The 23048-nt window shown below is 32.1% G+C and overlaps 1 protein-coding gene across 1 annotated transcript in view; it reads left to right on the forward strand.

Annotated features, from left to right (window-relative positions):
- Positions 1-1210: 1210 nt before the first annotated feature.
- LOC129216759 (cilia- and flagella-associated protein 251-like) overlaps positions 1211-23048 on the forward strand; it is a 53338-nt gene continuing 31500 nt past the window's right edge. Inside the window, exons 1-10 of the mRNA XM_054850976.1 lie at positions 1211-1318; positions 2787-2933; positions 3922-4025; positions 7554-7890; positions 9537-9617; positions 10959-11036; positions 13908-13961; positions 17667-17796; positions 17881-18058; positions 19480-19551. Of these exons, the coding sequence (XP_054706951.1) occupies positions 1211-1318; positions 2787-2933; positions 3922-4025; positions 7554-7890; positions 9537-9617; positions 10959-11036; positions 13908-13961; positions 17667-17796; positions 17881-18058; positions 19480-19551 (1289 nt within the window). The remainder of the gene's footprint in view (positions 1319-2786; positions 2934-3921; positions 4026-7553; positions 7891-9536; positions 9618-10958; positions 11037-13907; positions 13962-17666; positions 17797-17880; positions 18059-19479; positions 19552-23048) is intronic.

The following is a 23048-nucleotide window of genomic DNA, read 5'->3' on the forward strand; positions in this document are numbered from 1 at the left end:
AAAAAAAAAAAAAAAAAAAAAAAACAGTTGCTTTATATGTATTAAATAATAGATGTAAGGGGTGTCCCAAAATTAACGCAAGATTTGAATTTGCCGCCATTTTTGCAATAAATTGTGGACAATCTTGAAAAAAGAACAATTTGGCAGCTGAGGGTCTAGGGTTATTACAAATGGAGCGTTTTTGATTCTATAATGCGTTTTCATTATCGAACAATTATTTGAAAAATAATTAAAGTTTGGGCGGGTCAAGCAGTTTACTGTTATTGGCGTTCGATATCGCAATTAGGTAATGCGCAGGTGGTTGTGGGATTGCTGACATAGACGTTTGACTTCAAATAACCCCATAGGGAGAAGTCTAATGATGTAAAATCACACGATCTAGGGTCGAATTTATATCACCGAAACGAGAGAGTACACGAACAGGAAATTCCTCATGCAGTGATTGAATTGTTTCGCTGGCTGTATAATAGCATAACACTCCTTTTTTACTAACCCTAAACTCCCAGCTGTCAAACTGTTCTTTTTCCGTGGCTGCCAACAATTCACAGCAAAAATTGTGGCAAATTCAAATCTTGCGTTAATTTTGGGACACCCTTTATAGCTGAAGATTTCGCACAACATTCTTTTTTTCAATCACAAGTAGTGCAGAAAAAGAAAAAGATCAGATATAGTGTAATATTTTCGGTTCCTGCTTCACACTTTTCGGATTAGAAATCTTCAATACGCAAGCCTGCGTTTGAGTGCCGTGGAATTATTCAAAAAAGGATCAGGGTCGAGGGCCAACGCGATTATTTGGACGAATACATAAGCCGGTTAACCGGTCAATTTCGCCGAAGATACCCTGTGATGGAAACATTTCTCTTTGAGCGTAGCCACGGAATGGCAATCACTTTTCAGCAGACGCACTTTCGTCGTGCGGAGTTTTCGAATTTTTCATTGTGGAAAAGTGTAAAAATGTACACGTTTTTTAATGTGTAGCAATTATACATTCGTTCCTCAATGAAATATAGGAAAATTACTGTGTGATATTTTAAAATTTCTTGATTTCTGTGATAAGTTTTTTTGTTATTTCCTTCTAGTAATAAATTTGATATTTGTTTACGGAGCCATCCCAAAACCTCACTGTTTTGTTTAAATATACTAAAGTTCGTAAGTCCAAGCAGAACTAAATTTGAATTCATTTTCAGTTTTTCAAAGATCTTTTCATAAAATGTCTTCAAAAGCTTTGAACTCGGCGCAACAGGAAGGTTCTTCGAGTGTGAAGTCTGAAAAAGTGCCTCTGGTCGACACTCAAAATGCCCCTACACAGTTGCCTTATGTAACTACTGCTTTTTATGATTATTCGATCAAGCATTTAATTTCTTGTATATATTTTTCTCTGTATATTAAAGAAAACTAATGGCAAAGAAATTGTGAAAAGGTGTCTGTTGTGGGGGGGTGGGGGGCTGCATCCAGAAGACCGCATAGCACCTACAGCCTTGAAATTTTGTACAAACTTACCTCGAGCACCAGTGGCTTGCACCTGGGGTTTTATGTTTTAAATTTCGAATCATTTTTTTCAAAATTTTTTAACCAAAAAATGTTACATAGTTTGCCGATTGGAGGGATGTATACAAGAGAGAACTCAAAAATCCGGAAAGCTATTTTACCCAACATAATTTTAAAGATTTATTTTTAAAGCACAGGTGGAAAGTTGCAAGTACAATAGAAGAAAAAAAATACTTTGCAATTTTTTTCACTGTCTGTGAAATTTTTCTTCGATGCCCCCCTCCCCCCCCCCCCCACCGCATAGATACGCTAATGCTTTTTAATGCAGGTTGAATTTTGGGCGTTTTTGTGGGAAAATCTCGTTAAATTTAAAAAGTAATGATGTTAATATATATCATTGAAAATATAAAGTAATTCTAAATTTATTGCAATTTTGACTATTTTGTGATTTGCTTGAGGCAACAAAACAATTTTTAAACCTTCAACTCTAAACTCTAGAATTTTAAGCTAAAATCATTCTGACTCTGATTCTGTAGCCTTTTTTGTAAATACAGTACTGGCACTAATGTGTAAGTAAAGTGACCATTAAGTCCCATTTTGAAAAGGACAGTCTCATTTTCAAGCAACCTGTCCCGATGCCAAAATTCAAATTAATGTCAAGGGTGGATGTTGGTTGTTTTGTGCTGGGTACTGTTTTTGTCTAAAGTGGATTGTGTGAAGTCGGGTATAAAAATGGGCGCCCATATGCAAAATTTAAGGGACTCGGATATTTTTTCCATGGTTTTGCAGGATATTTACTCCATGGTAACCAATTTCAGTACAGATTAGAGTTATTGAAGTTTAACATTTTTATTAACTTATTCATTAATGGATGGAAAAGAAATGTTTTTACATTTTTGCAAAGAAAAAAGTACTAAAAGCATATTTTAATTTCTAAGGGGCCTCTTGAGCCCCTACTTGTCTCCGCCAACCCCCATATTCACACCCATGGGTAAAAATAAAACTGATTCTATGGGATACTGACACCACAATACAGGATATGTGAGCACCATCATGTTCACGGAGACCTGTGTGTATGAGGTGTTTGCATTTTTAGCATCTTTACTAATAATAAAACTGAAAGTCTCTCTGGATGTCTGGATCTCTGTGACGAGCATAGTTATATATTTTCCATTACTTTTTAAAAGACAACAGATCCATTTTCTTGTTCCAAGTACTCAGTAGTCCAAAAGTTGTTAGTAACTTATGCATAAGTAAATTGATTTCAATTTTGTTTCATGATTTTATTTAAAATATAGAAACTACAGTGGGTGTTTGGACACGAGAGCAAAGTGCCTCCTGTAAATTTATCTACACAGGGAACCAAGTCTGTGGTTTTTTCTGCTGGTTCAATTGTTATTTGTCTTGATTGGATGAAAAATACACAATCAATGCTTGTAGGACACGTAAGTTGATCACATATTTTCTCATTCAATGCCAAAATTTATTTCTTGGTTTCTCCTAGTTCAGGGATTAAAATTTAATTTTTTAAATGTGCTAAAAAATTCAATATTTTCTAATTTTTAGTATGGGGGGAAAAAAAGAAAGAAAAAAAAAGGAAACTGTCTTTTGTGCTAAAAAAAATATCAGTTATCTGAAAAAATATTAAAGAAAAACATTAAAACAACATTACTACTATACTTTCACTATCACTTGTTACTCTTGCAGCAATAATTATACTGCTTGAAAATTTAGTTCAGAATTATTCCCATATAAACTTTTTAGTTTTATCATCATTAGATATGTTTTTAAAAATGGTTTTAATAATTTCTTAGACTTTTTAATGCTCTAACTGGTTATTGAAAGTAAAGTATTTTTTTAGATTTCTTATAATATTTCCCCGTAGATTCCGCAGGGAAAATTTTGTACAGTTCCTGTCCCCACCCTGTATTGATAGCTAACAGCTGAAGAATAGCAAATGTTGAGTGACGGATTTTTGATCATTGACTGCACATTAACTGTATTGTATAATATCATTAAATAAATAAATAAATATATATATGAAATGTAGGAAAAAACATTTCTATGATATTTTTCAATTATTTTTTTAAAAATGTTTAATGGCAGCCATTATTAGCTGTTTTTTGCATACCTCCAACAAGCAGCTCAAGCACCAATGGTACGCATACCATAGGTCAGGAAACGCTTTGTTAAAGACGAAAAAATGTCAAAAAACTTGATCGTTGATTTTTTGTTCAAATTCATTTTCTTGCCACTAAACAATGTCATCCACTAAGCTCTTTAACTGTTACATGATCAAAATGTGATTTGCTGTATAAAAAGCTGGTTCAATTGTATCCCTTGTCAGAGTTACGGCTTGTTCTTCTTGCCCCACCGCATCTTTTACTATCTCATGTTTATTTCCTTAATAATTTTTAATCTTTTTTTTAACAGAAAAATGATGTTATTTCTATTGCTGCCTCTCCCAGTAAGAAGTTCATTGCTTCTGCTGATTCTGGTCCGGAAAATTCATTGATAATTTGGCACAGTAAAACAAAGTAATATATTTTTCAATAGTCATTCAAATCTAAAATCGAGATAAAAAACATTGATATTTTCTGTAAATTGTGAAAAATTTATTAAAATCATAAAAAAATCTTACTTTATTTAACAATTAATAAAAATATCTTCCTTGGATGCCATTTAATTGATTCAGTGGTTAATTGACTTAACCGCGTTTAATGAATCAAATTGTCAAAAACAGAACAAATCCAACTTTATTGAATTAGCCGCTTTATGGAATCAAAACTGTTGAGACCAAATATGATTCAAACAAGCAGCGACTTCTCTAGTAGTAAATTGGTACCAGACAAAGTTGTTACAATCAGTTGATAGCTAATTTTGTATTAATATTTAATAAATACTTTTTTGTTGATTTATTAGTAGGGTTGTGTTGTCCATATCAGATGACACTTAAAATAGATAGAAAATTTTGCTAAGTAATTTATCAATTTAAAGAAGTTTAAACTTTTGTAGAGTTTATTCTGATTAATTAATCTAACAAATATATTTCATTTCTAACCTTATCTATAGTTGCCATCATTAATATCTGTTCAGCTAGCTATTTTAACAATCTATATTCTTTCCAATGATTTTTAACCCTCTTAATCGTTGGACCACGCCCTCTCAATGCTAAACTCCAATGACTAGCTCGAATGTACTCCGGCTTACTGCCAGGAACGTTTACTAACTATAAACCACATATGCTATCAAACAAGTGATTGTTCCCCAAGCACTTTTGAATCATTCTCAGTTTTCAACTTTTAGCAAGATTCATATGTAGTGTATTTCAGACAATTTCTACCTTTTCTTTTAAGAATAATGTTTATGAAAATATGAAATTCGCAATACAAGTTATACAGTGAAATTCTGTTACAAACAATACCAATGCAACATAACCAATTTAATTTCCATTACAGTGCTTGAATTCCATTGCAACGAAATTCCTGTTACAACGTACAAATTTTGCGGTTCTTGAAGTTCATCGTAATCCAAGGACAGTTACAAGTGAGGGGGAATGGGTGCAATCGCCCCTCCCTTGAGGGATTTAACATTGGTAATTTTTCCAAATTGAAGTCTTAAAAAGCAAGTGTAAACCATCTTTGATGGCACTAAGGAAAGGAATGGGGTTCAAATCTCTCTTCCTGAGACTTTTCAGAATTAAAGTTTAAGAATGGAAATTTCAAACGACCTTTGATGACATTAGGAGAAGTCGGGGAAACCTTCCCCCAGGCATTTTGCAAAATTTAAGTCTTAAAAATGTAAGTGTAGACATCTCAGAGTTATGGGAAGGAAAGGGTTCAGTGACTCTCCTCCAATAACTTTGCCAGGGTGGCGACAGATCAGGGAAATCAGGGAGATCAGGGAAAGTCAGGGAACTTGATTAATTAGGGGAAAATCAGGGAAATATCAGGGAATTTAAAAAAAATAACAAAAAATCAGGGAAAATTGATTTTAATAAGGAAAAAAAAATTGCTTTTTTTGATTTAAAAAATTAAGTACTCTAATTCCCTACTCATTTATCTGTTTAAAAAAAAAGTAAAATTATTGAGGTGCAATTATACACTGCCACATATTTGTGCATCTTTTTTCCTCAACGTCAAAGTATCGAATCTTACTTATTAACCACAGGATGAACTTCCTAAGATTGTTTCTGTGTCTGTTAGGTTATTTATTTTACCTAGCTTGAAATTTCCTTTTACGCTTTCAATGCTACATAAAATAAACAACCATACAGGCGAAGAGGAAGTCTTCATTAATGTTTCAGCTCCTTTGCTTTTATTCCATTGTCTCAAAGTAATTAAGTATTGTAATCACGATTTCAAAAAGAAATCTTTGGTTTTTGAATTAATACTATAAAAGCTTAAAAGTTATTACTTCTTCGGATTTTTAATTTAATTGCTAAAATTGAACTTTCAATAAAAAAACATTATTTTTTGCCGTTAGACTATTTGTTGTCACCGCAGATTATAAAGGTTTTCTTTTCTTCAGACTTAAGTAATTCTTTAATTTTATAACCAAGTTGTATTCTTCTTTTATATATTTTAAAATTAACTAATTGATTTTTTTTCTTTTTTTTCCCTTGCATTTAAAAGTTGTTTGTTACAAAAGCAATCTAAGATTTTTTTTTGTTAAAATACTGAAATCATTTGAAATAGAGTTAAACTTGTGTACTTAAGTAAATATCTTAATTTTTTTATTGTTAAAATGCCGTATTCATTCATTAAAACCTATGTTCTTGATTAGAGAAAAGCTCCCTATGAATGGATGTCAAATGGTTTAATCTGTTTTGCATAAATATGTCAGTTATATAAGAATAACTACATTACTTCTATTCTTTCACTATTACTTGTTATTCTTGCAACAATTATTATTCTGTTTGAAAACTTAGTTCAAAATAATTTCAATTACTTTTTAGTTCTATCATAAATACACATGTTTTTAAGAGTAGTTTTAATAGTTTCTTAAAATTCTTATGCTTAGTGATTTTGTAAAGTAATTTTTTTTTAATTTTAATTTTCTATTATATTTCCATGTGTAAAAAATTAATATACTGTTTTGTAAATTCCCCCCCCCCCCCAAAAAAAAAAATTTTTTTTTTAAACCATTTTATTAAAAAAGTAGCATCTTTTTAAAATATATCTTTAGTTCAACAACTTTACACGACTTAAAACGTTTAAAATACTGCATTTTATACAAACATACAATGGATTTCAAGTAGAGCAAAGAAAGAAAACCATTATCATTGGTAACGTAAATCAGGGAAATTTGGTGAACGAAATCAGGGAAAAGTCGGGGAATTTTTTTTCACAGTTCCTGTCGCCACCCTGTTTGCAAAACTGAAAGAGTTCCAAAAGCTCAACTTTAGACGACTTTGATGATACTAGGGAGAAGAAGTTTCGAAACTTTCCCCAAGAATTATTATGAAATTGAAGTTCTAAAGCACAATTTAAAATACTTTCTTCAACGGAAAAGGGAAGGAATAGGTTCAGGGACCACCTTGGATCGACTTCTATAATTTTTTTTTTGAATTTAGATAAAAAGGATGCAGCAGCCATCCCCCACCCCAAGTATCTGTAAATTAGATGCATAGAAAGAGGCAAATTAAAAAAATCAACTGCCTCCTCCTTTAAAAAATATCTGGATTTGTCCTTGTAACAGGATTTCACAGTATTATTCTAACCTATATCTTGTATTCAGCATATTAATAGTAGTGCTTTGATAGAATCAACATGATAGTACTACTTGTAAACTTAACCTATTTAGACTTTTCCTTATTTTTTGTCCTGAAAACTTTTAAGTTGAACTAACCTGAAAGATTAGCTGTAACAGCTTTCCGAATTAAAGTTTTTATGAATTTTACTTATTATGAACATTAAATAAGTGATAATTTATTTTATGCCACAAACATCTTGCATTACAGCTTTCTGTTCTTGAACTAAGTTGACTCATTTTAGTGAATGAAGCTGTGATTTTAATTTCCCATAACCTGAGTTCAGTTAATGCTATGTATTTTTTATTTTAAGGATGATTTTTAATAAAATCTCTGGCTGTTTCCCAATTGAAGGTATTGTTAAGATGTCTTTTTCACATGATGGGGAACTCTTAATGACTTTGACCGGTGGAAAGCCACAAGTAAATTTTATTTTGTTTATAATTTTGCCTTTAACGAAATTATTATTTTGCTTAGTAGTAATGTTTTCAGCAAATGCATTCTTTAATTTTTATACCTTTCTTTTATACATGTATACAGTGAAATCTCTATTTTATGTCCTCCACAGGGATCGTACGGGTCATGGAAATCCTGGAAAGTCATGGGAAAAAAATAACAGAATTTCAGACCTGGAAAAGTCATGGAAAATTGAAATTTCCTTTGAAAGTCATGGAAATTTATTTCCAGTCATGGAAAAATTTCCTGGACAAAGAGAAAGGAACAGTAGCTAAGGGAGCATTAGAAATCTTGAGTGATTTAACAGTATAGCACATAAAAGCTATTAAAAGTGGAAAATTGAACGATCCAAAAATCAAATCTGAATTTTGAAATCTCATTGCATCCACTTCTGTCACAGCCGCTTGCAATTTTATGCGATCTGATTTTACTGCCTGGACATAACTTATTTTGAATTTTCTCTTATTTTCAACACTTCTTATGTTTCATATTCTGTAGTAGCAAAATTTCACGTTCTTAGTTTTGCCACGCCCGCTCAAAAAAAAAAAAAAAAAGCAATTCAATTGCATGCGAGTTCGATTCCATCTCCTTAAGGACTTTATTATTAAATTTATCAGAGTTTATCTTAATTTGTTGAATGTTTTAGAAAATAAAGATCTTAAGTCAGGCGATAGAATGCAGAAAAAGAGGAATTCTAATGCTCTAAAACAGTAGTGCCCAACATACGGCACGCAAAACTAATTCATGCGACCCACTGCTACGTTCAATGTCGGGAATTAAACGTGTTCCGGTATTTCTGAACCTATTAATTTATATGCATTTGAAAATATGCAAATTTGTAAACAAAACAAATATACTTTTGAATCAGAAGATTGATTTATTACTGAGTGTTTTTTTCAAAAAAAAAAAAAAAAAAAAAATCTGGTTTAGAAACATAAAGAACTAAACTATGTGGCTTTACTTCAAAGAACCAAAATACTGTCAAGTTATGTGGATGATTAAAGGCACTGTTGACACTAAAAGGTAACTTTTGAAGCAAATTTATTGAAACTTAGTGAAGACTCAGTCAACCTTTGTCCCATTCAATATCATTTTGCCCGTTTTTAAAAAAAATCAAGACATTTAAGCATCATCATATTCGCTTCACTGCATTTTTGCTTTACTTAAATTTATATGATGAAGACAAATAAGAATAGTTTAGTGTTTTAAGTATGCATTTATATTTTTTCCATTACGAGTAAGTGCTTCAATAAGGCTGTAGCATTCATATAGACGTTTTGCTAATGCTCATTTCCAAATATTACCAAGTTTGAGATTAAATAGTGCTATTCTCTTCGTATAACAAGGTCATGAAAATTTTCATTGAAGTCATGAAAAAGTTTTGGAAAGTCATGGAATTTTTTCATCCAAATAGAGTATGAACCCTGCCTCCAGAACTATGTTTTTTTCGCAGTTAGTTCACCAGGTCCCAGTTTTTCCAATGACTAATAATGTTAACTTAATCCAGGTTGTAAGTTTGTCATCCCGCATTTTACGTTTTCCCCTGGGAAATAAAAAGAAGAAAAAAGAAAAAAAAAAAGACAAGTACAGATTTATTATCGTAAAAATGTTTACTCTGTTTAAATGGTCATAACTAGTCCTAAAATGTTCATTTTATCCTTGAAAAGTCTAATGCAAATAAATGGCTTCACTCAAATTTTTCTCGTCATTAAACTGCAGAACTTTAAAATCTTTTCAAAGCAACAAAATGATTAATAACTGGGAAATGTAATCTTTCGGTTTTCAACAACTTGACTTTCTGATTAATACTACATGTATTGTATTTTCTTTTCCCCCCAAGAAATTATTTATATGGGATTGGAAATCAAAAAAAGAAGAACCTGAAGACTCTTTTGTTTTTGAAAATGAAATATTCTATCAGGTAATACTTTTTCTATACAATATATATATTAAAAAAAAAAGCCCATTAAGATTAAAATCATTCATTCCTCATTTATTTTACCAAACCTTTGTGATGCAGTTTATACACCATTATATTGTTTACCAGTAAGTTGTTTCTAAAATTAAAATAAGGAGAAAAAATTTTGATATTTTTTATCTACTTACTAATTAATTAAATTCATTTATTTGTAATACAATGTATAATATCTATTTTCACATCTGTAACCTCTTTAGATGATACGTAAAACTGACATAAAAGTTGACACCAAAAGAAATATTCTTGTGAAACTACCTAGGGTCCAGAAACAGGCAGACATAAGTTTAGATTTAAATAATAAGAATTTTAGGTATGTAAAACTGATGTTACTGTGGCCCATAATTACGGCACAATCATCTATTGTTATCAGAGTGAATTTTATGAACCAGTTGGTATTTATAAGGTAACGAAGGTTAAACAGACAACACGAGGTCAGCTGGTGTATCATGTTCATTTGAATTAAATAAGGCTTTAGTTCTTAAAATCTGACCTTTTTTTTGAAACTGAGCAAATAAAAATATAATCAACTAATTCAAAGAATTCAGAAGCAGCCAAACTTTAAATGAGGTCCAATTGCATGAGATAAAAATAGTTTAAAAATTCTAAATACATTTAAAAAGCTCAGAAAATTGAGTTAACCAGAGAGCAATGTCTTAAGCATGTCTGTTGCCGTGACCCTAAAGAAATTTTTAATTTCATAACTCAGTTTTTTCTTCGAATACACCTTTGCATGAGGTGAGTAATTTTGAAAAAGAAAAAAAAAATATTAAAAGAAAAAAATTTTGAGGTCTGACATAGTTATGTAAACTGTCTTACTTCAGCCGGAAGTTACCACCTCTAGCCAGGACTAAGTCAAATCTACATGCTATATACGAGACAGATTTAGGGAGGCTAGATCAGATATACTAGACAGAACAGCAGATAAATTAACTTTATCTACCAGTTCGTTGGCTCTCAAGCTTCAACAACACGACATCTGCCTCCAGCTTGGTTATTATTCTCTTTTCCAGACTGATGAGTTCTAGTAAGATTGAAACTGCAGTCTCTGGATGTGATAACGAAGCTGTCTGGTATATCGCATATGTATCTATCGTCATTTAAATTTAAGAGACATTTTTGGTAGTTATTATTTACTTTTCTTTTTCTTCTTTCTTGTTTGTTAGTTTTTAGTTTCACATTCAGTTAAAGAAATTATTTGCGGATTTTTTTCTCAACCAAAGTTTAATTATAGTTGCTAAGCTGAAAATTGTTTGCATACAACTTTGTAACTTTTGTTTCCTTTAGCACTATGCAGGCTTTCATTCCATGGATCCCACACATTTTCTTTCATGCAGTCAAAGAAATGTTTATTTTTTCAAAAAGGTAGGTTGCTAGCTGATCAGTAAGTACTTTTTTTTCCAGGAAGCCCCTATGTTAAAGTATTTATTGTTTATGTTAAAAAATACCTTGACAGTTATATGAATAGAAGTTGTAAAAAAGTTTTTTGCTTTATAGATATGATTTGTTGTTTTTATTTTGTAAGCAAATACTGTAAAGTTACTTGATAATGTTTCTTAAGTTTATACTGACTTTCAACTTAAAATTAACTAGAATTTTTAATAGTCACTTCTTTAACAGCCTTCTGCTATCAATTTTGTTTTATTCAGGCATGTTGTTTTGTATCTTTTTTGTAAACTTTTTATGCTTTATTGATTGATGAATTATCTAAAACTTGAATATTTTACTTTTGTGAATATGTTGAATCTATCAAATTTCTGTTTAATCAGATTTTCAATATATTTCCACTTTATGATCAGTACTAATTATGCATTTTAAAGAAATGCTTAATAGAACTGCTATTTTTCATTGTCTATTTAAAATGGATTACTAATTCATAATGATTTCTCTCTTTTTTATCCTTGATACTTTGAATGTCTTTGTTTTTGCATTTGATTATGGCTGTCTGCTTCAGATTTTTTTTTTTTTTTTTTTTTTTTTGACACTTTTTCTTGCTCTGCAAAATGTGAGAAATTGTGTTTTAGCAGACTTATATAAATTTAGAGGTTTTCCCAGTTTTAAAGTTTTGCTCTCTAGGGAAAAATCTTGTCCTGCATTTACTTAGATAATTTTTTTTTGGCTGATATATGCTAGTAGTGCCTGCATACCGTTGCCTCAATTTTATTTTTGGTTATCAGTATCAAAGGGGCAAAAATTACAAGAATCAATAAAGAAAGAAAGAAACAGGTAAATGAAATTGGGAAAAGAATAAAAGCACAGCTTTCTTTTTGTACTGCTGCCATAAGCTATGTTGTAAAGAAATGAGTATGAAAAGTCTGAGGGAAAAAAGTAAATGTGTGAATAAAAAATGTTTTAGTAAAATTTAGTTTAATTTTTAAAAATTAAGACTGTAAAGTGCATACTGTTGACTGTTAACCCTCTGAAGTACCAATGGCTTTATTTTAAGCTACATTTTAATAAAACGACCCTGATTGCCAACTCCTTAAGAAGAACTTCGTGTGTAAGAACACATATAAAATTTGAATACATTTAAATGTTTTCTAGAGAACATAGGAAACATGGAAAAGGAAAGATAATAACACCTAGTAAAATTTGCTAGTAACTAAAAGCAGAGTAAATTGAAAGAGGAAATTGATAATCCTTTTAAAAGCCTATCTTATATGCTGAAGTATTTTACTTTTTTTTTACAAATAGAACCTGGGTGCAGTTTAAAGCTTTAAATCATTGAGCTTTCTTTCAAAAATTGTAAAAAAATGCTCATTTTTGTGCTTTTAAATTATCTCTACTAGTTAAAGTTTTAAAAAGACGAGACCAAGCTAAGAAAGCTGTTGATCATGCATCCTTTTAAACCAAAAAGGAATTACCAAAATCAGTTCATTTGTTTAGGAGCTACAGTGCCACAGACAGATGCAGACACTTCAAACTTATAAAACCCTTGTTGTGGCGGGGGTTAAAAAAAATTGGTGACTTCAAACAAAGTCACAATGCCTCAAATGGTTAAACAATCTGTGTCATATTTTCATTTCTGTAAGGATAGTTTAACCTGGATATAATATACAGACATTACTTCTTTTTAACCCCTTGAGGACCAGCGTTCGGAAAACAAAGCGCAGCTACAGGACCGAACGTTCTGAAATGGAACGCCGCCATCGGCCCGAGCATTTACAGCAGTTAAGCCTAACTGAACAAAAATATTCATATAAAATCAGCATCTCAAAATAATGGCTTGAAATTTTAATTTTGCTTAAACAATGTACTACTGATTACTAATTATTAATATAAAGACTATTACATTATTAGAAGGAAGTGAAATAAGTAGAATACTAAAACTTTAACCATGTGCACAAAATTAAATGATATGTGCACAAAAACAAAGTTAAAGTTTGACATCGTGAGTGTGGAATCAAAGAAAAAGAAATGTAGCAAAAAAATATGTTCCTTATGTAATTTTGATTAAAACAACTTAGGTCAACGAATTTAAACAAGTTATATTTCCCACGCGACAAGTCTCAAAACTGCTTCATAATTCACTTGAAAACATTCCCTTTCACTCACTTCGCTAATCATTTTTATTGCAGTTTTCCATTCTCCAAATGAAAAAGAATAAATACAGAAGAACAATATCAGAAAGGATTCAAAAATAATCATAAACTTCAGGCATCTTGAAATCATTCCTGTACTCTCATTAAACGGGGAATCCCAAAAGTCTGGAACACATACTCAAAAATATTTTAACCTTCCTTCCCTCCCCCATAATTTATTCAGCTAGATGTATATCTCTTTCAATTACTCGTTAAAAAAAAAGAGAAGCAAAGATATAAACAAGAGCAATTGAGACCTCATAAATCATATGCGCAGAGCAGTGATTCACTGTTGTTTACATAAAAAAAATCTATCCCATTGAGAGGCCCAAATAAGAAACTAAAGCGTGTACATGAAGGTCAAATACCATGTGACTAGAATATGATCAAAGTTATAGCCATTTAGCGCCATCTATTATCGTTTAAATATTCAATTCAATCGTTCCATTTCGAGAAAGCATATACGTGACGCTGGGACTTCAGCGTCGATCAGAGCTCGTAGCGGAGAAGTGACGCTGGGCTGATAGGAGAGGAATCGTTGCATAGCGTCTGCGTGACGCTGGGTGCGAACGGGTTAAAAGTAATTATATTTATGCATTTTGCAAAACTTGATCTATTCTCATGCTTAAAGTATCATACAATTTCTATTCTTTAGGAAGAAAAAACTATTACACATGCAGTTTTGGATATGTATTCTTTATATGATGAGGTAAGAAACTTTTATTCATACTTCTTATTTATAAAGGTATAACAACTTGATTTTAAGCAAATTCTGAGCATGAGACCTCACAGTTTATTAGAAGGGGTGTTCAGATGAAAAGGTACCAAACGTCACAACAACGTGACCTTATAACATATTTGCTTATGCTGTTATGGGAGAATGTAGTGAGACGTCTAGGGATGCGATTGGAGTATCCAGTGTGAATCAAAGCACGAGTAGGAGTATCCAGTGTGAATCGAAGTATGAGTAGGAGATATCAGAGGCCTTTACAAAGAGCAGCGTCCAATTGACGAGGCAGTGTATGAGAACAGGTTAGCGTTCAGATTTGAAAAGCACAGGGCAATCATTAACACTAGAAATATGGAGGGGCCTTTGTGGCCCCTGGCGTACTTTGTTGTCCAATAACTCAAATAATATCAAACGAAACTTATTGGAACTTTCTGACTTTTTGTTATATGACACTATTTGAATGCTTGTTTAATCATTTAATCACTGACCTCATAGTACTGTAAATATTGACCCTTATACCTAGAAAGACGGGAGGGGCTATAATGGCCCCTAAGCTATTTTCAGGGTTCGTACGCTCCATCAAAACTCCTCCAATACTCCTTCTTTTAGGAACTTTTTTTGGAGGGCCCTTCAAACTCCTTCGTTTTGGTTTTATCTCTTTCAAAACTCCTTCTTTTTTAGTTCAAGACTACATAATCTTCCTCTATGACAGTAACTTATAACACTTTGATCGGCAACTAACTTCGTCACCACGACGATTGTAATGTTAATTTCGTGCATTCATTTTTTTTATATAGATGTGATTTACAAACTGATCATAGTTAAGTCATAAAAGTTGAAGGTGAAAATAGTATTAGATGATAAAGATGTTTCATAAGTGAAGTAAACATGCTTAAATGGTGCTTGGCTGTATTTTCAAATTTTATGATTATTGTTTTTCCCACCATCAGCAGCAGAAGTCAGGTTGTTTAATTATTATTTAAATCTTTAAAACTACATAAGTAGATGTACTATATTAAGTGATTATGTCAAAAAAAAATTGTTTAGTAAATAACAATTATGATATTGTAAAAAGGGTCATCAGTGATGTCATGCTTTGAGGAGGAGACGGATCCGTGAAATTGTGACAAGGGGAAGAGAGAAGGTTACAAAAAGTGACATCACGTAGTTATTGTAATAATGTTTGTAGAAAATATGAAATGTGTCTGTGCGTGGGGCAAAAGGAGGAGTTAGGGGAAGTGTGAAACTAAGTGATGAAGGGGATCAAATATGCTGAAAAAAAGTGTGACATCGTTTATAATGACAGCCCATTAGTACTCCTTCAAAACCTCATTTTGCTCCTTCAAAACTCCTCTAAAACTCCTTCAATTTATTTCTGAAATTGAGTACGAACCCTGTATTTTACAATCACAAAATATATTTTTTTCCTTTCTCCTAATTGTTGTACCTCAAAAAAAAAAAAAAAAAAAAAAAAAAAAAAAAAAAAATGCTATTCACTTTAGTTTAACCTGTAACTTCCTCTTTATGCAGTGGGTTGGATATCCAAATGCTATAAACTGTACCAGTTGCTTACTAGCCAAACAGTAGCCATTGCTCTTGGAAAGATAAACTAATTCTACTTTTAGGCGAGTAAAGACTGAAAAAAAGAAAATAATTACATACTAAGTTTTTATTTAGTCATAAAAGAAGGTACTTCGGGCATGTGGACTCACTCAGAAAGAACTTTAAAAAATTCACCGAAAAATGGGTAGGGGCCACATTGGTCCCTTCAGTCTTAACTCTAATGTGTTCTGTGAGTCCCTCCAAAGCCAATGCAGGCAGTGGCGTAGCCAGGGGGGGATCCAGGGAGGTCCATACCGCTCTCGAGATGACTAAGTGTAACTATATGATTGGAGAAAAAAAGCCTTGTGTTAAAAACAAACAAAATGTTCAAGTAAAAATAGAAAAAGATGCATATATAATATATATCTTTATCCTGTACAATATATAACATACAAAAAAAAAATTAAGAGAAAATTGTACAGTTGAATGAACTAGGGACGGGAAATAAGGGGACGCCGTAAGGTGTAGAGCTTTATTGCAATGATTCTCAATTTTTCCCTAGTGTGCGAAAATATTCCTCCCTAGCTTCCAAAATATTGGTTTCCAATGTGTCATCAAATTAAGATACAGATTCTGAGAATATATCTGTTTAGAATCTAGCAAAAGGCATTTCACCTTTGTCTAGTTCCCTCCAAATTTCATGGAATTTTGTCCCTGCTTAAACTTTCTGTGGAAGTGAGGAATATAGCTTGGGAACAAAAGACAGAGAACCAGAGAAAATGCTTTCAGTGCACCCTTGTTGTATCAAAGGAACCATTCTGCTGGTGAGCTGATTAGCTTCATTGGTATTTTTTAGGGTCGTGCTTCATGACAATAAGGTAACAATATTGAGAATTTTATTTTCGGCTTCATTCTACTTGTAGTACAAGTAAGTATTCCATCTCATTATTGTTAATTACAAATACTAAGCACACTTCCTATTACAATGTGTTCTGTCGAAAATAGTTTCTGGTACTTAAAGGGAATTAAAACATATCTGAGGAGTAATATGAGCAAAAATAGGTTGGTGGGTTTGGCTTTGCTATCTGTTTCTCATGATGATGAATATGTAACTCTTGATAAGGTTATTAAAAAAATGGCTATGTCCAACAGAGGATTGCTTTTGTAATTTTGTTTTAATTTTCAAATTTCTATTCTGCATTAAATTTTGCTGCTTGTTTTAAATTCAAATACTTTCAAAATATTACTTGTCATTAATAACAGTCAAATACAATTTTCATCTTTAAAATCTATTTTGCTTATTTTTACAAAGGTTTCCTGATCAATTTGTCCAATTTTCTTGCCCCCCCCCCCCCGAAAAGAAATCCTGGCAACACCACCCATTAGACCCCCTCCAAAATAAAATCCTGGCTACGTCACTGAATGCAGGTTCATCAGGAACAAAAGTGTGGTTCTGCTCCATGATAACATCTCCAAGGTCACCCAGGGGACACTGCCCGAATTTCAAGTCAGAGCAACTATAAAATATATTTAAAAGAAAGAAAAAAGTTAGCTTTTTGTTTTATGTTTGATTTTTTTAACTGCTTTTGGTTTTATGTTTTAAAAACTAATAATATTCCCCATCGTAGATGGTGCAAGACATTTTTTCTTGGAGGAAGTATAAAGCTTAAATGTCAAGACTTTTTTCTGTTTTTTTCAAAAACACATCTAAAGTATATTTTTTAATTTTGAAATGCGCAATTAAATTTCACATATGTAGCATTTAACATGTTGTATTTTCAAAGATGGATTTACCTATTAAACATTCAACTGGAAATAGAGATTTATGTAGTAAGAATATTTTACATCATGTTTTTAGCTCAGAATTTGCATTGATTAAGAGCAACAAGAAAATTTATGATGTACATAAAAACATAAGAAACCAGTTTAAATTCATTTTACCAAGAAAAGAAAGCATGATTTAACTTTTTTAAACTTAATAATTTACAACATCTATGCTTCTCTTTTTCAGTTTCACAATGCTTTATCTAAAAATGTACTGATACTTTTTCTAAACTACACTTTAACATCTTAAAAAAAAAAATCTTTTATCAACCAGTATTGTTACCATAATAAATTCTAGTTTTTAATCTGCCTTTTTAGAAAGCATGCATAAAAGCTGGCGAATTCACTCAGACAGTATTTAGTCTTAATTCTTCTCTTGCAATAACAGCTACTAAAAGGGGCAAATTTATCCTGTGGGGAAGGCCTCTACATACAAAAACTATTCCAGGTAAAAGAAACTAAGGATGTATTGCTTTGGAATTTTCAATTTTAGTGAATTTTTATTTTTCAAGTAATCAAATATTGTTTTCAGCTAAAACATCAAATGAATGGTTTTTTATGGACCCAAAGAGACGTGCATGCATTAGAGTTTTTCAGACCATGGCGACCAAATGTTCAATACTCTTCCTAGAAGTCAGGAATAAATATTTGATTGCAGGAACAGAACATGGTGAAGTGTTATATTATGATGAAGATTTTAGGATACAGTGGTAAATATTATTTAAAATTGTCTGTGTGTGTACTTTTAAGTAATTAGTCATGATTAAGACTTTAAAAAACATTAGTGTTATTTTGTTATAAACCAGGATGTTGGGGTCGGACTGATTTTGGGTAAAGGTGTTAATGTCAAGATTCAAAAGGTTTAAAATTCCTGGGGAGTTGGAGTTGGTCAATTTCCCTTAATGTCTGCGACTCTTCCAGTGTTTGCAGAGTTGGAGTCGAATTTATTTTAAGGTAAAGGAATCAGAGTCTAGAGTCAAACAGGCTCTAAAATTCCTGGAGTCATTCAATTTCCGTCCAACTTGGCAGCACTGTAATAAACCACATGCTTGCCTGAAAATGCAATTTTCAAAGTATACATATATAAAAATAACTTAAAGCTCAACAATGCTATTTTCATGGTAGGCGACCTACTGTTGTATTCTATATGTATATAGTTCTTATGAAAATGTTATCCTACGTAAAAGCTTTTGTTGTAATTCATCAAAAAAGAATTTTAGACTGGATTTAGATGGATTAGTATATTGAATTTTATTTTTCTTGCATTAATTATCATCCTAAAACATATATTGTAAACTTTATGCTTTCAGTTTGAATAAAAGAAAGTGCTCTTAAAATTTGAATAATGAATTGTTACACTTACTTTGTAGGAGTATTTTTAATAGTTTAATGTTATTAATAGAGCCTAAATAATATGCAAATGCATATGTGCATATGCAATTACATATTTGTTCTTTTGATATTAGTGCATAAAACTCCATAAAATATTTAATCTTTGAAAATGATTATAATGGATGTTAAATGACAAAAGACAGTTGGAGAAAGTCTAGTAGAACATGATGATATTTTGCAAAAAAAAGTAATGAACATACCATTTTTTGTGTATATAACTATTTTCGTAAAAATTTATTGTGTTAGTTACGAAATGCAAAAATAGAAACGGTTACCCAAACCTTTATTCAGATATGTCTCCTTACATTTGGGAGAAAAATTCGTTTTTCTCCTAACATAAGTAAAAAAAATTTTTTTTGCATATTTTCTGACTTACGTTGTACATTTTTAGTGCATATAATCCAGGCTCTACTTAAAAATATTGATAATGATTAGTTTTTAAATTTCGTAGATGAGTTAAAACTTGAACTAAGTTAGAATAATTTGAATCAATTTCTGTTAATTTCTGTTTTACATTCATTTCAGTTCAAAAGTCGAAAATTTCTAATTTCTATAACTTTAACTACTTTTTATTTATGCTTTTAACTTAAATTTTGTACATGAGTTTGAAAATAAGTAATTGCAAAATAAGTTAGAATAAGGTGTTTTTTTCAAAATGATTATTCTTATTAGAATATAGTCCTGTTTTCAAATATACACATTTCAAATTCATTTTCTCTTCCATAATTCTTTCTTATAGGTCTATTTCTTTAAAAAAAGGACCTATAATTTCTGTCTCTTATAATTTCAAACCAAGTATTAGTTTTAAAGGGTGAGATTTTTTATTTGAATAAAGTATGTATTTTTCTGCATTGTTCAATATTATTATTAATGTTTGTTACAGTTTTTTACATATCTATTTCGTGCCTTAACATACAGTGGGAGCCCAAATCCGGAACGCTTTCTGGATTCATTTCAATTTCAGTATTATAGAACCGGGCTCAAAAAACAACAAAAATTGTCATGTCATGCTACATTTAGCATGTTTTTCATCGTTTAGTTAATGTTAGCAGCAAATATATTTTTTGCCAAATATACCTTAGTATGTAAAAAAAAAAAAGTCTGACTACCAATCGGCACAAAATTGAGGGTCACTGATCTAGAAGAAATTCTGGATTTAGGTCAGTTCGCACTATATATGAACACAGGTAAAGGGATTTGACTGCATAGACCCTAGTTTGGCTGCAATGAGGGTCTAAAGTTGCTAGTTGGGTCGAGAAAAGCAATAGTTTTTCATTTGAAATTACACTTTTTTAAAAATTCCTTTCTTGCAATTGCATTGCTGTATAAACAAACTGAATACAAATACAAATACAACGACCAGCAACAGGCTCTGGGCCCAGCTAGACTGGTCCTAGTCAATTTACAATCCCCAGTGAAGATCAATGGCCCTCTTAAAACTGTCTACTCCTTTGCTCATTACCACCTCTTCCGGTAAGCTGTTCCAAGGTTCCACTACCCTGCTAAAATAATAATTTTTCCTAACATCCATATTAGCCTGAGATTTAAATAGTTTAAAACAATGACCCCTTGTCCTGTTTTCGGTGCTAAACTTTAGCCCCGTAACATCTTTCGTTTTAATAAATTTAAACAGCTGAATCATGTCTCCTCGGTCTCTTCTTTGCTCAAGGCTGTACATTTTTAGCCTTCTAAGCCTGGAATCATAATCTAAGTGGGAAAGTCCACTTATTAGCCTTGTAGCCCGCCTTTGAACCCTTTCCAATACATTAATGTCTTTCTTAAGATAAGGAGACCAAAACTGAACAGCATACTCCAAATGGGGTCTTACCAAACTTCTATATAAGGGCAGAAGAACTTCTTTAGATTTATTTGAAATAGATCTATTGATAAACCCAAGCATCTTATTGGCTTTGTTGTTAGCAATGCTGCACTGTTGGCTAAACTTTAAATCCTGACTTATTAGGACCCCCAGATCAGTAACTTTGTCTGCCTGACTAATGACTGAACCTTGCAAATAATAACTTGTACACTTATTTCCATGCCCTAAATGTAGCACTTGACATTTCCCAACATTAACAGCCATACCCCATTTATCAGCCCACTCCGTAATATGATCTAGATCCTCTTGCAGCTGATTTGCTTGTTCATTTTCTACAGTCCCCATAACTTTGACATCATCAGCAAAACAATTCATGTTCCCAGAAATATTTTTGTGAATATCGTTCATAAAGACAATGAACAAAACAGGCCCTAACACTGAGCCTTGAGGAACCCCGCTTAAAACCTCACTCCAATTAGAATAATTTCCCCTTACAACTACCCTTTGTTTCCTTCCAGTCAGCCAGTTTTTTACCCAAATGAAAGTTTTCCCTCCTATTCCTATATCAGCTAATTTGCTAAGTAGAGCAACATGCGGTACCTTATCGAAAGCTTTTTGAAAATCAATGTAAACAACATCTACAGGCTTCTTATTGTCCAAAGCCATGGTAACTTTGTCATAGAAATGTAATAAATTAGTTGCACAAGATTTACCTTTCCTAAAACCATACTGAAAACTAGTCAATACATTATTAGTCTGTAGAAAATTTACTATCTTAATTTTCATCAATGTTTCAAAAATTTTGCAAACCACCGAAGTTAGACTCACAGGTCTATAATTTCCCGCACTCCCTTTAGACCCTTTCTTGAAGAGCGGTGTAATGTTAGCCAGCTTCCAGTCCTCTGGCACTGTCCCCAAATTATAAGAAGCATTGAAAATGTTTGCGATTACATCTGCTAATTCTTCTGCACATTCAACTAAAATTTTCGGATAAATATTATCTGGCCCCGGAGCCTTAGTCTCTTTAATTTTTTTCAAATGAAGTAAAACGTCATCCCTGGAAAATACAAAGTCCTCAAGCTGTACTATAGCTTGTGTCTTGTTGGTGTCAACTGTTGAGATACAGTTATCGTTAAAAACGCTCAAAAAAAAGTTATTAAAAACATTAGCAATATCACTATCGTCCTGAATTAAAATTCCGTGCTCATCAACCAGTGGCCCAATATGACTATTTCGAACTTTCCTTGAATTAGCGTATGCAAAAAACCTCTTGGGATTCATGTTTATGTTATCTGCCAGTCTTTGCTCCAACTCTCTTTTCTGAATCCGTACCAAATACTTAAATTTACGCCATGCCTTACAATATTGGAGCCTATCTGCACTGTGACCTGTTTCTCTAAACCTATGAAAAGCAGCTTGCTTGTAATTTAGAGCGTCTTTAGTTTCCCTGGAGAACCACATTGGCCAAATTTTAGTGTTGACACCCTTTCTCCTGAAAGGAACATGATCCCTAACCGTATTCGCTAGATTTTCCTTAAACTCTGCCCACTGAAGATTCACATCGCTATTGTCCAATCCAGAAGAAAAAACTGCTTTCAAACTCTGCCGAAGTGCCACAAAGTCAGTATTTCTGAAATTGGGCACAACCCTAAAATTCTCTACTTTGTGCAAATCAAATTTAATCCCAAACCTAATACTGTTGTGGTCACTATCTCCAATGTGTTCCCCTACACATAACCCCTGAACAGAGCCTTCCATGTCGCAGAAAACTAGATCTAAAATCGCGTCCTGTCGAGTACCCTGAGTTACAATTTGATCTAAGAAACAGTCACCAATTACTTTCAAAAAATCCTCTTCTCTGCTATTACTATGGTAAAAATTATTCCAATCAATTCCTGGAAAATTAAAATCTCCCATTATGATGACTGACCCCTTGCTAGAAATGTCACTAATAATACTAAACATCTGTTCGTCTTGACCCTGGCTTAAGTTGGGTGGCCTATAAATATTCCCCAAACGTAGTTTTTTGCCCTTATTACTAATCAACTCCAGCCAAATCATATCAATCTCATTAGGTTTATCATTAATTACCAATTCATTGCAAATTAAAGTGTCTCTGACATAAAATAAAACCCCACCACCTCTTTTACCTACTTTATCTTGTCTAAACAAATTATACCCTGCAATAGATAATAAATCTTCATCACTTTCGGTAGCCCATGTCTCGGTAACTCCAATAATATCCAACCTCTCGTCTATAATTATGCTTTTCAATTCTTCCATCTTGTTCCTAATACTACGAGCATTTGTATAAAAAACCTTAAGTAAGCCCATCTTACTTTTATTTAATGCTGCACGATTGTTTGAATCCCAAGTGTTAAAATCTTTTCTCTTTTTAGCCACCCTATTTCCGTTTCTACTAAAATCCCGATAGTTAGTACCCTTTCGAATTCTGCTCCTTAAACCATGCCCCCCATTCCAACTTAGTT

The sequence above is a fragment of the Uloborus diversus genome, chromosome 2 (genome assembly GCF_026930045.1).
Source record: "Uloborus diversus isolate 005 chromosome 2, Udiv.v.3.1, whole genome shotgun sequence".
Taxonomy (NCBI): Eukaryota; Metazoa; Arthropoda; class Arachnida; order Araneae; family Uloboridae; genus Uloborus; species Uloborus diversus.